The sequence below is a fragment of the Myxine glutinosa genome, chromosome 11, assembly GCF_964187855.1.
Source record: "Myxine glutinosa chromosome 11, kmMyxGlut1.1, whole genome shotgun sequence".
Classification (NCBI taxonomy): Eukaryota; Metazoa; Chordata; class Myxini; order Myxiniformes; family Myxinidae; genus Myxine; species Myxine glutinosa.
The window spans coordinates 118,697,710-118,712,702 of NC_136271.1; the positions used below are offsets into that span (position 1 = coordinate 118,697,710).

General features: G+C 45.9%; 1 protein-coding gene across 1 annotated transcript; it reads right to left on the reverse strand.

Annotated features, from left to right (window-relative positions):
• Nucleotides 1-12,105: 12,105 nt before the first annotated feature.
• On the reverse strand, nucleotides 12,106-13,998 carry LOC144888329 (uncharacterized). Its single transcript, XM_078765978.1, has 2 exons — nucleotides 13,946-13,998; nucleotides 12,106-13,333 (listed from the first exon to the last, which is right to left on the reverse strand). Exon 2 carries the CDS (start codon nucleotides 13,311-13,313, stop codon nucleotides 12,234-12,236), a length of 1,080 nt encoding a protein of 359 aa, XP_078622104.1. The 5' UTR covers nucleotides 13,314-13,333; nucleotides 13,946-13,998; the 3' UTR covers nucleotides 12,106-12,233.
• Nucleotides 13,999-14,993: the final 995 nt, after the last annotated feature.

Below are 14,993 nucleotides of genomic sequence, written 5' to 3' on the forward strand. Positions count from 1 at the left end.
GTGAAAATTTCATCACAAACAAGTATTGAAGAATTTCTGGCTGATTTACTGAGGACCTATAGATATCAATCATGTAAACGTTTGCTACTTTATATGTGGGCTAGAAAGTTGAAATTTTGCATTCTGAAGGAAGTCAAAGCCAATATTCCAGGGGGAAAAATAATTAATGAAAAAATCCATGAACATGACACGTCCGTGCAGCTTTGTAAGTCGGTGCAGCTTTGCTCCTGCTCACGGAGGGTCACATGACGGAATATGACACGTCACATGACCTTGCAAAGACAGGAGCAGGGGTTCCTTGCTTTTATGGCGATTCGATGACAGAAGTGCCTTTAGGTTTTTGTCATTTACAGATGGTGTGCAGTGGTAAGTCTTACAGTGCATATTTTCAAGTATTGCTTGTTTACATATACAGTCAAACCTAAAGCATGCCTTATTTATCATCGACTAGAACCTAACCCATTTGCATTTGCTGTAAAATTGCATTAATTGCTGCAAAATTTGCATTTGCTGTAATTTGCATTTGCCTAAAGCATTTGCTGTAAAGGAATTACTTCTCAATGACCACTTCACTTCCACTTCACTTCCACTTCACTTCCACTTCATGACCACTTCACTTCCACTTCTGAATGTATGGAATATTTATGGAGTTTGCCAGTGATGTCATTTGATAGCATAATGGCAGGGACTCATGGAAATTCTTCGCAATGAAATGTGACTTCAGATCCTCAACCCACCTTTCCCCCTGCCAACTCCAAGTCCTCAACCCAATGTCTTCAACCCCTTCCTCGCCCCAAAGTGATCAAATCTCTTCACCCAGCTCTCTGTCCCCTCTCTACCTCCCACCACAACTCTGTCCTTTCCTCCCCCTTTCTTCCTCAATGTCCTCAACCCTCCCCCCACCCAAACCCCGTCAGATAGCCCCCTGTATCAACTATATATTATAGTGAAATGTCAAATATCAGATAGTCAAATGTATCAACTATATATATATATATATATATATATATATATATATATATATATACGAGCAAAGGTATCCATCAATGACAGGGGGGTGGGGGGGGGGCACGCAGAAATGTCTCACCTGAAATGAGCAATTTCCTTTGGTGTGTGTATTGATAGAAATGGGATTTCAGTGAGCAAATGTCGCAATGGGTGCAGCTGGTGACATCGACAACCTTGTTCCATTCTATCAGCCAGGATTTCCAATCCATGCTTGTTGTACCTCCAACATACTGCTCGGGAGTGAAGGTGATATTATGAAATCTCTGCTGGGAAATGGGGTTCGGCATGTTTTGGGCCTACAGCCTGATGGAAGATCACTAAGGCTCTTTCCATACCTACTGACCACCTTTCCATACCTACTGAAATGTGATGAAACCACCTCCATACACCTATCCCTCTACACATCGTTTCTTCAGCTCCTGACCTCACCCCTCTCTCTATATTCACCACAGCTTTGCTTTCAGCAATTTCCCACAGCATTTCATTCTGGTTTCCCTTTCGATGATCCATAGATCAGGCGTTTCAGTTTCACGTTTCAACATCAGTTTCACTTTGAGATATCAGTTTAGATTTATCATCGCAACTTTTGATGCGACGCAAATAGTGTACAGAAAAGGTCGTCAAAACTGACTTTGGAGGAAATTTTTTCAAATTATCTCAGGGTCTAAAGTTTTTTTTCGGGTCATAAAGGGGTCTAAAGTGCTTAAAGAATCAATGATCTTAAAAGGGCCAAACGGTTCATGGTCTAAAGGTGTCCAAGGACGAAAAAGCAAAAGTGTCCAAATGGTCTTAAATTGGCCAAAGTGTCTTAAAAAGTCAATAGGTCTGAAAAGTGTCAAAAGGTGTGTATGTCTCAAAAGGGTCAAAATGGTATGAAAGGGTGTAAAGGGAGTAAAGGTCTAAAGGGTGTAAATTATCTAAGGGGTTTAAAAGGGGTGTAAAGGGTCAAAAGGAGTGTAAAGGGTCTAAGGAGTGTAAGGGGTCTAAAGGTGTGTAAATGGTCAAAGGGGATGAAGAGGTGGAATGGGTCTAAAGGGATCGAAGCAGTGTAAAGTGTCTAAGAAGTGTTAGGGGTCTAAAGCGGTGTAAATGCCGAAGGGGTGGGACTAAGGAGTGTAAATGGCCAAAGGGGTCTAAGGGTTTTCACCTTTGAGAGTGAAGATAGATGAGCAGTAAAATTACCGTTAAAACAATGTATAGGTTGTGTTTGTACTATTTTCGGTTTTTGAATAATTAGCGCATTTGAAAGGTCACATGACTCCTTATTTATTGAACTTACCGATTATGGTAGCATCTTTATTAAGAGTTGTTTCTCACATATGATAACATATCGATGATATCGTAAGAAATGAAATATATCTCACCTTCGATTGAATATTTCTGTAATAGTGACCAAAAACCATTTGAAAATCGAAAAAAACAATTGTTGCCAAGGTTACCCGCGGATCCACCCCCGATGTCTCACGCTGGTGGAACCTCTTAATTAAATGAGATAGTCGAAATCTATTTTGTTGTTAGACAATTGAAACGCATTCTCTAAACAACTATATCGGTTTTACAGATCAACATCGCTTGTTTTAAACGATAGTATGTATATTTTGAGTGTATATTTGGAGGGTGTATATTTGGAGGTGTATATTTATTAAAGTTAGCTAAGAGGTAACCTTTTGTTCTTTAAACTATTTTTTACACTTGAGGTTGATGTTGTTAGATGAGCACTAAATTACCTTTAAAACGATGTATAGGTTGTGTTTGTACTTTTTTCAGTTTTTGAATAATTTGCGCATTTGGGAGGTCACGTGACTCCTTCTTTGCCGAACTTACCAATCATTGGTAAGTGGTAACGTCTTAATTAAGAGTTGTTTCTCACATATGATAAATATATTTGATGATCGGAACTCACCATCAAACTAATTATATCGATATCCGTGTTGAAATCAGATAAAAATTGGGCTTTTTATGAATATTTGTATATTTGGATCGACCCTGGAAATCATGGCGATAGGTGGCGGCTTGGATGGTTTTAATTTATGAATTGTGAGAAAATAACTGTTTTAAAACCCCTATTTAGGTGCAAGGTGGTAAAAGATTTTATCCTATAAAGTTTCATGCCGATTAACCTTGGGAGCTCAGAGGAGTAGGTTCACAAATGAACAAACAAACTAACAGACATTTCGCTTATATATATATATATATATATATATATATATATATATATATATATATATATATATATATATATATATATATACATATACATATACACACACACACATATTGTTGCGGATCTCAGCGCCGGCCTTTTCCCCCTTACCAAGGGGGGATTAGTCCCCTTGTCTTTTACTAGCCGACGGGACCCGGGACCTATGACATCACTCCTGGACAGCGCGAAGTCGGGTCGTAGGACTAATCACTATTACCTAATTACTCGCACTGACCGGAAATGAGGAAATAAGCCCCGCCCGAATCACGGGTGTTCGTGGAAACGCCGAGTGGTAGCGAACCCGTGACCCGAGCCGTTATCAGTGACTAAAACCCGATCCAAGCGGTCCATAATCGTGCCACGCTTACCCAATGGAGGAAATCACGGAAACGGTCGAATTTGGAAGAAAGGAATAACAAGGTTTATTTACACTTTGTACAATAAGAAGAAGAAGAAGAATACACAGTTCAGCCTTAAACAGTCTTAACTTAATCCAAGACAAACGGGCCCGTCACACTCAGACACACTCACACGGGATTGCAGATGAACAGGTCGATGGTCCAGGGATGGCGTCCAGGCAGCTCACTCTCTGGTCCCCAACTCGCACCGCGAAGTAGATGAACCAGACGGCAGGAGCTCGCCACGTGTCGTTTTGCGCACACGGGATTATCACAGGGCGAACGGTAGGGCTGGCTTTGGCGGTTACACTCGCAGCTCAGCCGCGTACGTAATAAACGGACAGTTCAATACGTGCTTCTCAATGCGCTGCTCAATCAATGCCTTGAACTGTCATGTGCACACCGGTCCTCTCAGTGCTGTTCTCACACGAGTGCTCCGGATCAGTTCTCTCAATACCAGTTCGCTCGGTCCTCATACAGTTCTTCGTAAGCGCCTCTCCCTTCTCATAGCTCAACTCTCGTGCCGACAAGTCCTCCTCAAGGGCTTTGTGCGCTGGCTTATATAGCCTTGCCCAGCGAACCCTCTCGAACTTACTAGACGCTCTGTACCACGCCCTATTAAGCCATGCCCTCTCAGCCCGGGTTGGCTGTTGCTCTTACCATCACCGCCTCTGACGCGCTGCTTGACGCGGCCACACCTCGACCTCGCACTCCTCCCTCTTTTCAGGCCTACCTCGTGTCACTTGGCTAATTCGAGCGAGCAAAAGGCAGCTAATGCTGCTGGCAGCCAAAGCATAACAAACTGCTGCGGGTAGCCCAAAGCGTAACAAATTGAGGGATGCCAAATGGGGCGCGGGATCGAGTTTGCCCAAGATGTAATTGAAGGGTGGCCGCAAAATGAAAAGGACCTAAGCTTAATTCTTTACACAACGCAGATGTCACGAGGGAAATGGCCTACTCTTACACATACTATGACATAACTAATTCTAATGGGCCTACGTGTTGCTTGTGGACTAACTATGGGGGGCAAACCTTTAACTTTTAATGATGTTATATGTACAATCTCAAAACCTCAACACTGCTCCCCTCCTTCACCAGGCTCGTCCCCGAGCCGAACCCACACAAGTGGGCACGACCGGTTTCGAGCAAGGGTCAGGACTACTTGTTAAATTACGTGTGACACTTAGATGTGGTTCCCCTCTACATTTAACCTAACACCCTGTATGCGACAGTTTTACAACACTAGATATGTCCCACCTACTGCGTTGTGTACTAACTAACAGATTCACACCCACAACTAACCGAATTACGGAAATAATTCTCAAACTATACATAAAGCCGGTGGGGAGCATGTTATTTACAAGACTAACTAATTATTTACAGTTCTACAACCCAGGACCTGTTCTTTTTGTGGGAGATAATTTTGAGGAGAGAGAGAAACACAAATGCACTGCAACAATAAACCATATAGAAAATGCACCCAAATGCACAAAAATGCACAATGAATGTTTGCTGCTTGGCTGCTGCTGGGCTGCTGCTCCTTGCGTCTTCCTGCTTCGTCTTCGGTGTGCCATTATTAAACTTGAGATCTTCCTTCCTGACACACCGGAATAAATAAAAATGCACAAACCGTGTCCGTTTTTATTTACAGGGCCATCTTATGGTCCATCTGCGTGACATTTACGCCACTTTGAATCAGTGGTCTGCAGGGCAAGATAACGCTTGCAGCAATTGTCTGCTCCAGCAAAGGTGCCAGGCCACAGAACGTGTGGTCAATTAGGTGTACTGGTGCAGCCAGAGGTAGCAGAGTGCAGTGCAAAAGTGCAGCCGCACAGCTCGGGGTTCCTGCACACTCCCCTCAACAAAAATAATGGGTCCATGGGTGGGGAGGAAAGACAAAGCAGAGAGTCAGTGGAGGAAAGGGCGCAAAGGTACACGTCATGCAAGGCAATGCAACATGAGGGGCACGGGAGAGCGAGCAGAGAAAGCTCGTCCCTAGCCGTACGTAACCCCCCATGTCAGCCTCCACTACCCTTGCCCTTCCCCGTATTTACAATTTACAAATTCGTCTCTACGTCTTGTCTCTTCTATCCACCCCCCCCCCCCCCCCCCGCTCTATGCCAAATTCGCCATCCAATCCCTCCCAAGAAGGAAGAGATGGAATATCAAACAATGTTAAACTCACGTCATGATGCGTCTTTACCATCCAAACATTTGCAAAATCCGGTGTGGAGTTCTGTATCCTTGGTGAGTGGATGTGGATGGTGCGAAGAGATTTCTTAGCCTAACTATACTCTAATAACATTAACTCTTAAACTACCCGGGGTCTTGCCCTGCCAATTCAATTGGCCTCTTTACACGATGCGGTTCTAAAAACCAATTCCCATTGACCCACCCTGTGGCGCCTTCCAAATTTGGGGTCTCACTACCCCAATTTTTCTCACTGTGCCTTCGCACAATTTCGGGGCTGGGTCGTGTGGCTCCCCGAGCAGGTCCAACTACCTGTGCACCTCCGCCACTGAAGTCGCCACCCAAGCTTACCATGCTCGTTACCACTACTCTAAATCGGGGAAGGCCCCTCCTGGCTGTCTCACCCCTCTGATGCCCTCTCTGGCATTGGGCTACCCGGGTCCTCTCCTCGGATCCTCGGGCCCCACTGAACACTACTCTGACCCTAACTGGCTCCCAGAGCCTACCTGCGGCCTCACCTGGCCGACAGACTACCAGTGGCAGGGTGCACGAATAACCATACTCACCAATTAAGCCCACACGCCCAGCCATTTCCACAGACTCACGCACCCATCCAAGAAATACCTTGCTACTACCTGCACCACAGGTGTCAATATCCAATAATTTACCTACTCCCTCCACCTAACTTTAACCTACCCTCCCCGGGTATTCGTGAAAGGGTCCATCTTCCCCCATCCACTCCATCGCACCATGCACTCCACACCACTCATTCCACACCACTCACTCCACACACCGAGTATCTTCTCACTTGCACACCATGCAAGTCCATTCACTCAACACAATTGCACATGTCCTCAATACTCCACTCATACACTTTCTCTGGTCATCCCCGACCAATTCCTCATTTGCTCATGCTCACCACAAAGATTCTCATTCAATTCCTCATTTGCGCCTCAATCTCAAGCTCATACACACAGCATCATCTAACTAACTACTTCCCTCTAAAACTCGTGCTTTCCCGTCTTCCCTTACACTAAGCACACCCTCGTCGTTAACATCCACCTAATCTGACTACGTCCCCTCTACCTGTACCAATGTCACTACTTAAATCTTGTCTCCTATTGTCCTTTCTAAATCCCTAACAATTATCCTAGCCCACCCTCGGCTAGTTTTCACTGCCATCCCCATAATCTAGCGCTCATGTGCCCCAAAAATGAGGAATGGTAAAGGTACCATTCGCCATCACTATCGCCATTTGTCCACTATACTTGAGCCTCTCCGTGCGGCAATACATTTTTGTCACAGCTCGGCTTCGAAAAGCCGAGCAATGCATGCGGGTGGTTGGTCTCCTGTTGGTTGGGTCCGTCCGGTATTTTCGATTCTGGGGAGGAGGCATACTTGGGCCGAGGTTCCAGACGCCATCTCGGCGCGGAGCCTTTCGGTCTCCGGCACGATGGCCCAACCTCCCCCGGCCGGAGCACCGCGCCCTCCAGGGGGCGAAGGTCTGGCTCCTCCTTTCTCCTCTGGAATCATGCCGTTTGCCCCTTTCGCCACGGCACAGCACCGACCATACAGGGCGGGGCCCGGCACGAATCGTGCATGCCGCCGCGGCAACGATCCCCGCCGGTCCCCGCAGCACACAAAGCGCACCACGCCCCGAGAGCTCGCGTCGGCTGTACGTCGCCCTAAACGCTGCCCCAGTCTGCGTCGATGCTTGAGTCGCATTCTCACATCCACACGCGACCCGCTCCATACTCGCACACCGAGGCGCTCCAGCGCCTTTCATACACCCCATGCATTCTGTCACCGCACGCTCTCGTGCACACCACCCAGGCGCACTCGTGCCGCTCACACACTCCATTATCACACACTCCTTTGTTACACACTCCGTAACAAACTTGGCCATCGCACACCCTCGCGTACACTCTCCCGTTACATACTCCGTAACAACCATGGGTGTGCACTCTTTTGCTGCACACCCAATCACGCGCTCTGGTGTGCACTCCCGCACACTTTCCTCGGCCATCGCACACTCTGTCACACCCCGTTCCACACTCCGTTTCACACTCTTCTGTTACACACTCGTGCTTCGGCGCACACCTTTTCCTCACACGTGCGCCATTCGCTTTCGTACACCTCACCACGGACCTTCCACGAGTGCCCGGGTGACGTCGCGATCCCAAGCGCGCAAAATATCTTTTCGCGCCAAACACTTTCGCGCCAAACCTTTTCGCGCCATACACAACCCTACTCACCTTTGGGATTCTCCTCTCCAACCGCACCTGCAAACTTCCATTGGGGTTAGGCAGCACGACATCACGATGCGAACATGGACTATGTGCAAATTCCATTTCTTTCTCCGACGTTTTAATTCCTATCTCTGCCGTCTCTTCATCCCCAATTTTCACTATAATTATTTATTTTTTATTTTTCCTCGACGACCGCCGGTGCCAATAAAATTTCATTTTCCAACTCGGCGGCCGTCGGCTTTTCCACACCCCGTGTCGCGATTTCTACCCCGGTCCACTTAACTGCGCTTTGCTCCACCTCGCTTTCCACGTGTTCCTCATGTCGCGCTACCCCGTCGCGTACCAATGTGACTTTCCCGCTCGACCTGCGCCCTATGTCTCTCCCCATCTCTTTTATTTGGCCACCTATTCTGTTACCAAACCCTTTTATTGCCCGGGTAGATTTGTCACTTTGGGTATCCAAGTTGCCATTTATTTTATTAATTTCATTCTGTTGGGTGCCCATCATTTCTTTCGTTTCCCAGGTTTCGTTTTTTATTTCCTTCATTTATTCGGTGGTTTTATCACTCATTTTTTAAATTTCTTTCATGAATTGCGCCATGACGAATTGCACATACGCTGGCACCGCGGGCTCGGCCTCCGCCGCCACGTGCGAGGCGCCTCCATTTTCTTCCCCTGCTACCTCTACTGCTGTACCCTCATTAATTGCATCCTCCATTTCTCCCAATTCTTCCCGGGGGGCTTGGGTTATTACTTCCTCTATCTCCTCATCTTCTACCCCCACCGACATCCGACCGTCTTGGTTATCCATGGCTCGATTTTAATTTGGTTAACTAAATTTCGGCCGCTCATAATTTTGAGTGCATTAGGCGCACTTCGGGTCCAATCCCACTCCCGTGACACCAATTGTTGCGCCTAATATGCACAATTGGTGTCCAAAATTTGGTCTTAAAAAATTTAGTCCCAGGTTCCAAATCCCACTCCTGACTACCAATTGTTGCGGATCTCAGCGCCGGCCTTTTCCCCTTACCAAGGGGGAGATTAGTCCCCTTGTCTTTTACTAGCTGACGGGACCCGGGACCTATGACGTCACTCCTGGACAGCGCGAAGTAGGGTCGTAGGACTAATCACTATTACCTAATTACTCGTGCTGCCCGGTACGAGGAAATAAGCCCTGCCCGAATCACGGGTGTTGGTGGAAACGCCGAGCGGTAGCGAACCCGTGACCCGAGCCGTTATCAGTGACTAAAACCCGATCCAAGCGGTCCGTAATCGTGCCACGCTTACCAAATGGAGGAAATCACGGAAACGGTCGAATTTAGATGAAAGGAATAACAAGGTTTATTTACACTTTGTACAATAAGAAGAAGAAGAATACACAGTTCAGCCTTAAACAGTCTTAACTTATTCCAAGACAAACGGGCCCGTCACACTCAGACACACTCACACGGGATTGCAGATGAACAGGTCGATGGTCCAGGGATGGCGTCCAGGCAGCTTGCTCTCTGGTCCCCAACTCGCACTGCGAAGTAGATGAACGAGATGGCAGGAGCTCGCCACATGTCATTTGGCGCACACGGGATTATCACAGGGCGAACGGTAGGGCTGGATTTGGCGGTTACACTCGCGGCTCAGCCGTGTACATAATAAACGGACAGTTCGATATGCGCTTCTCAATGCGCTGCTCAATCAATGCCTCGAACTGTCATGTGCACGCCGGTCCTCTCAGTGCTGTCCTCACACGAGTGTATCGGATCAGTTCTCTCAATACCAGTTCGCTCGGTCCTCATACAGTTCTTCGTAAGCGCCTCTCCCTTCTCATAGCTCAACTCTCGTGCCGACAAGTCCTCCTCAAGGGCTTTGTGCGCTGGCTTATATAGCCTTGCCCAGCGAACCCTCTCGAACTTACTAGACGCTCTGTACCACACCCTATCAAGCCATGCCCTCTCAGCCCTGGTTGGCTATTTCTCTTACCGTCACCGCCTCTGACGCGCTGCTTGACGCGGCCACACCTCGACCTCGCGCTCCTCCCTCTTTTCAGGCCTACCTCGTGTCACTTGGCTAGTTCGAGTGAGCAAAAGGCAGCTAATGCTGCTGGCAGCCAAAGCGTAACAAACTGCTGCGGGTAGCCCAAAGCGTAACAAATTGAGGGATGCCAAATGGGGTGCGGAATCGAGTTTCCCCAAGATCTTATTGAAGGGTGGCCTCAAAATGAAAAGGACCGAAGCTTAATTCTTTACACAACGCAGATGTCACTAGAGAAATCGCCTACTCTTACACATACTATGACATAACTAATTCTAATGGGCCTACGTGTTGCTTGTGGACTAACTATGGGGGTCCACAAACCTTTAATCTTTAATGATGTTATATGTACAATCTCAAAACCTCAACAATATATATTAGTGTAGCAGCATAGCAAACCTGTTGTGCATTTTGTGATACAAGCACCAAATTTGGCACAAATGTACATTAATATGTTGCGAACATTTTCAGATATTGGGCCACTTGAAATTCTCTCTTTATGTCCGCCATATTGGATTTCAAAATGGCCGCCACTTGAAATCTACATTTGCTATTATCTCTGGACGTAATGCAGCTATTGACTTGATTCTGGTATCTAAATGTATGTTTTTGGGGGCAAGGAATCCAATGGTACCAATTTCAACTTAATATTATCTATCACAGTCTGTTATATAATTTAATTTGGAAATTATCTAGGCAAATATTGGATTCAACACAATACTTTGAAAAGAATGTCTTAGTTCTGTAAATGTCTTAGGTATAATACTGACATGCTACATGGTCTAGTATTTGAGGCTAGGTGTACTGGTATCTGAGGCTAGGTATATACCGGTACTGAAGATACGTGTACATAAACAGTGTCATGTTAACAAGTTCAGCATTGCCACAAGTACATGTATGTTGTTGACTCATCGTCATGTGCAGTCCCCTTCACACACACAGAGGGCTGTGCACTGAAGGGCAGCCTTTTTGCACTTGCAGCGCCTCACACACCCTTTCTTGCACTTGCAAGAAACCAGCTCAATGCAGCTGTGAGCTGCCTCAGTTAGCCTGGTCCAGTAAGGTGTGTACTGTCCTTCTCCAGTCCTTGACCAACCCCAGTGTCCTCAGTGCTGCCATCTCTATGTGGAGGCCACCAAACATCACCACTATCTGGTCTTCACCATAGCTCTCTGGCCACTTCCACTGTATCTGCTTGGCCAAAGCAAACAGTGGCTGATCAACGGTGACCACTGGTGTCTGTCCAGGATTCAGGTGTTCCACAGCATTCTTCACGACGTCCATTGAGTGCCGGATCATGGCCACTGTGTGGGCACTCTTCAGGAAGAGTGGAAGCAGCGACGTGGGGCAGATGACTCGAGCATCTGGTGGCTGTCGGCTGGCATGAAATGCAGCCCAAGATGTGTTGTCATTGTCCACTGTACCAGTGTTGTCTTCCAGGACTCGCTTTGCATTGCCTAGCCATTGGTATTCTTCATCAGTCTGCTGTTTGAAGTCTCCTCTGGTCAATGACGCCACTTTAGCAGCTGGGACAGGCGACTTCTTGATGCTGCTAGTGACAGGGGGTACATCAGTGTAGTAGTGCGGCAAGGGGGCGACTGTCTTGGACCGTGCATCCCCAGATCCTCCAACAATGACGATACTCCGATCCACTCCTTCACCAGTGTAAGAAGGATGTTGTATGAGGGAGATAGCGGTACCATGGAAGGAGTCCTTTGATGTTGTTGCACTGGGGTTGTGATCTATGTTGTCTACAGCGGCAGTTGTAAACACTTTGCCACGCATCTTCGGAGGGCAGACCACTCGTTCTCTGTGAAACTGTTGGCAGACACTGTTGCCCATCTGTGCTGAGAGCTGGAGCACTCTATCATAGGAGATGCTCAGGCCAAGGTGTGACAGTCTGTCGACCAATTCCTTCTTGCGTGTATGAGCATGCAGCATCATCCCTATGTATATTGGAAGTGGGGTCTTCTGTGCAACACTGTGCCTGACACTGGTGGATGATGTGGTGCCACGTGTTCGCTTGTGTTTGATGCTGTTGAACTTCAGTATCTGAGCTGTGGCAATTGCTGCAGGGTTAGTGTCTGCCATCTGTTCCTTGATGCTGGGTCCCTCTAGGATCATACTGACTAGGGCAAGCAGCAACGGTGGCACAGATTCTTATTGACATACTTCAGGGAATCCTGTGAAGGGCTTGGCTTCTCCAAACATGTGACGGCGAACAATCTGTGCAGCATGGGCAAGATGGACTGTATCACTATCACTGTCCAGCTCGCAGGCTTTGGCAAGAGCAGCACCGACATCTTCTTCAAATACCATCAGGATGTCTCTCCCCTTGGTGTGTGCCCGCATGTCAGGAAACTGAGCCAACAGTCTCTGTTTCAGTCGTGTGGAGTGGACTCTCGTGTCGAGCTGGACTCCTAGCTGTTCCATTCTGGACTGATAGAGCTGGACAAGGTCAGCCAATCTGAATACTGGTGCCGTCTCCTCATCTTGTCTGGTTTCTTCAATGTAGAGGACGAGTTCAGCGAAGACAACTGCCGACATTGCTCGCTCTTGTTTTGTGTCCTGTGATCCTGTTGACTGGGCCTTTCTTGTGCGATTGTAAAGTCCTATCAAGCACCGTGGGTGATACTGGGCGTCCAACGCTATCATGTCCCCACCATTGAGACGGCCCAGCAGTTCTGTATCACCAAGAAGGGTTGCACAGGCACGCACCCGTTTGTCCATTTGGAATGTTGCAGCTTTCCGAAGACTGTCAGCCCCAGCAGGTTGTTCACAGAAGAAACAATTTTCTGGGACCTTCTTCTCTGTACTCGATGAGCGTGAATGTAACCTGGTGCGTTTGCATGCAGCTTGTTCCTCATCGCTCTCACATTCTTTCTTGAGTGCTCTCTTTTGTGCTCTCTGCAGTTTGGTGTTGTTGTACTGGAGCCTGCATGTCTGATGATATTTTGCACCGTGTGCAACCATCGCAGCTTCAATGCCATGACCATCATCGAGTCTTTCCAGGTGAAATGATCCTGGAAGCTCTCCAAGTTCACTGAATTTGACCAAGTTCTCTGCGAGTGAACTGTACCCACTCCCAATGTCTTTTCTCTTTGATTGGTCAGGTTTGGTCAGTGTCTCCGTCTTGTCCTCTTGACATATAAGGCATAACTTCCAGTCAGTTGTGGTGAGGTGCTGTGATGTTGATGGTGAAGTTCGCTCAACATCAGCTAGTCTGAAGCTCTTGGACATGGTGGAACTGTCTTCTGAATCTGCAACGATACAATGATATAATGTTAACATTTTGTTATATATATAATAGAGGGGTTTCCTCCGCCATACTAATGGAGAGGAGGATAATTCCTCTATATCGTAGAGCATTTAGCTTGGCACACTTAGGGAATTAGTTTTGTGAGATTATGCCGGAATTAAATTTTCACCCATACCGGAGGCAAGAAGAGAAATAAAATCACATGAGATTCTTTAGTTAAAAAATATTCCCAAATTTATTGAATATTTACAAAACATTTGAATTCATAAATTCTTACAATATTTACACAGCCAAGATTTAAATATAAATCAGTCTAAACTCTTATTAGGTTGGACAGTACATTTTCCAGACATACCCCGTTCTGTTAATTACAGCCTTCGTGTTAAATTCAGAACATGTCAAAACTGTCAGTGTGGAATACACACTTCACTCAAAATACTACTTTATATAAAACATTTCTAATTTAAAGCCTTATAGTAAGAATTTCAGATAAACCCCAAAAAAGTAAGACCAGGTTGGCTATTAGACAACCTGCCTCTGTCGTGCCCACCAGACAAGTGGTTTTAGCCAGCACACATGTGTATCAGGTAAGCTTGTGCTGAGTACATCATACCTGAACAACTCAGTGAGGCAGAACACAGCAGTGCACACCAGGGTGACCCCTTCAGTGCATAAACCAATTAACCTGTCCACTGCAGGGCATATAGAAATGAAGTTATTTTCTGCATATAATAATAATATAAGTTCAGTTCTATATAACAATTTCTGTTATCACCACTACCACTACAACTACCACTACTACAAGCTTTGTCTGGAATTTTGTGGACTAACAGACAAACAGACATACAGACAAGCTGGGATCAAAACATTACCTCCTTCCACCATTGAGTGTAGAGGTAAACATCATGGAAATTATATCATGCCCTAGATTTAATTCATGCTTACCCGTGTATTTGCTTCACTGGTTCACAAGGTCTTTTGCATACATGTAATTCAGACTCTCGTCTTCATTGCTGACCACACAATGTTGTCTAGCTGAGCCCAGATTGTATGTAATTAACTCATTTATGTGGAGTCACAAGGTGATTTAAACACAGCCACACACAAAGAACACAGTTGATGTGGGTCAACACACATGCAGCCTCTCTACTCTTTTATTTGGGTCAGGGCTGTGATTAAAGACATGTAGTGGAGTCATGTTCGTAAACATTGTTAAAGACATGCTACAGTGCATTGTTAAGGAAACAAGACAGATGGAAGCCTATACAAGAAATTTCTGTACTCTAGAAACACAAAAGATGGCTTAAAGGGTCTAGGAAAAGGGGATTATGCATGTTTGGTATTTATTGACAATATGAATGTAATGTTACATAAAATATGCATATGAAAAACACAAATGAATGGGTCACTTTGTTTCCTAATGGGATATGAATTTATATTTTAGACTGCCAGTATATATGAGCTTGTCTGAGTTGTTACTAGTGATTTAGTATAGTTTTTTTATTTATTTATATTTACAGAACTAAGACATTCTTTTCAAAGTATTGTGTTGAATCCAATATTTGCCTAGATAATTTCCAAATAAAATTATATAACAGACTGTGATAGATAATATTAAGTTGAAATTGGTACCATTGGATTCCTTGCCCCCAAAAACATAC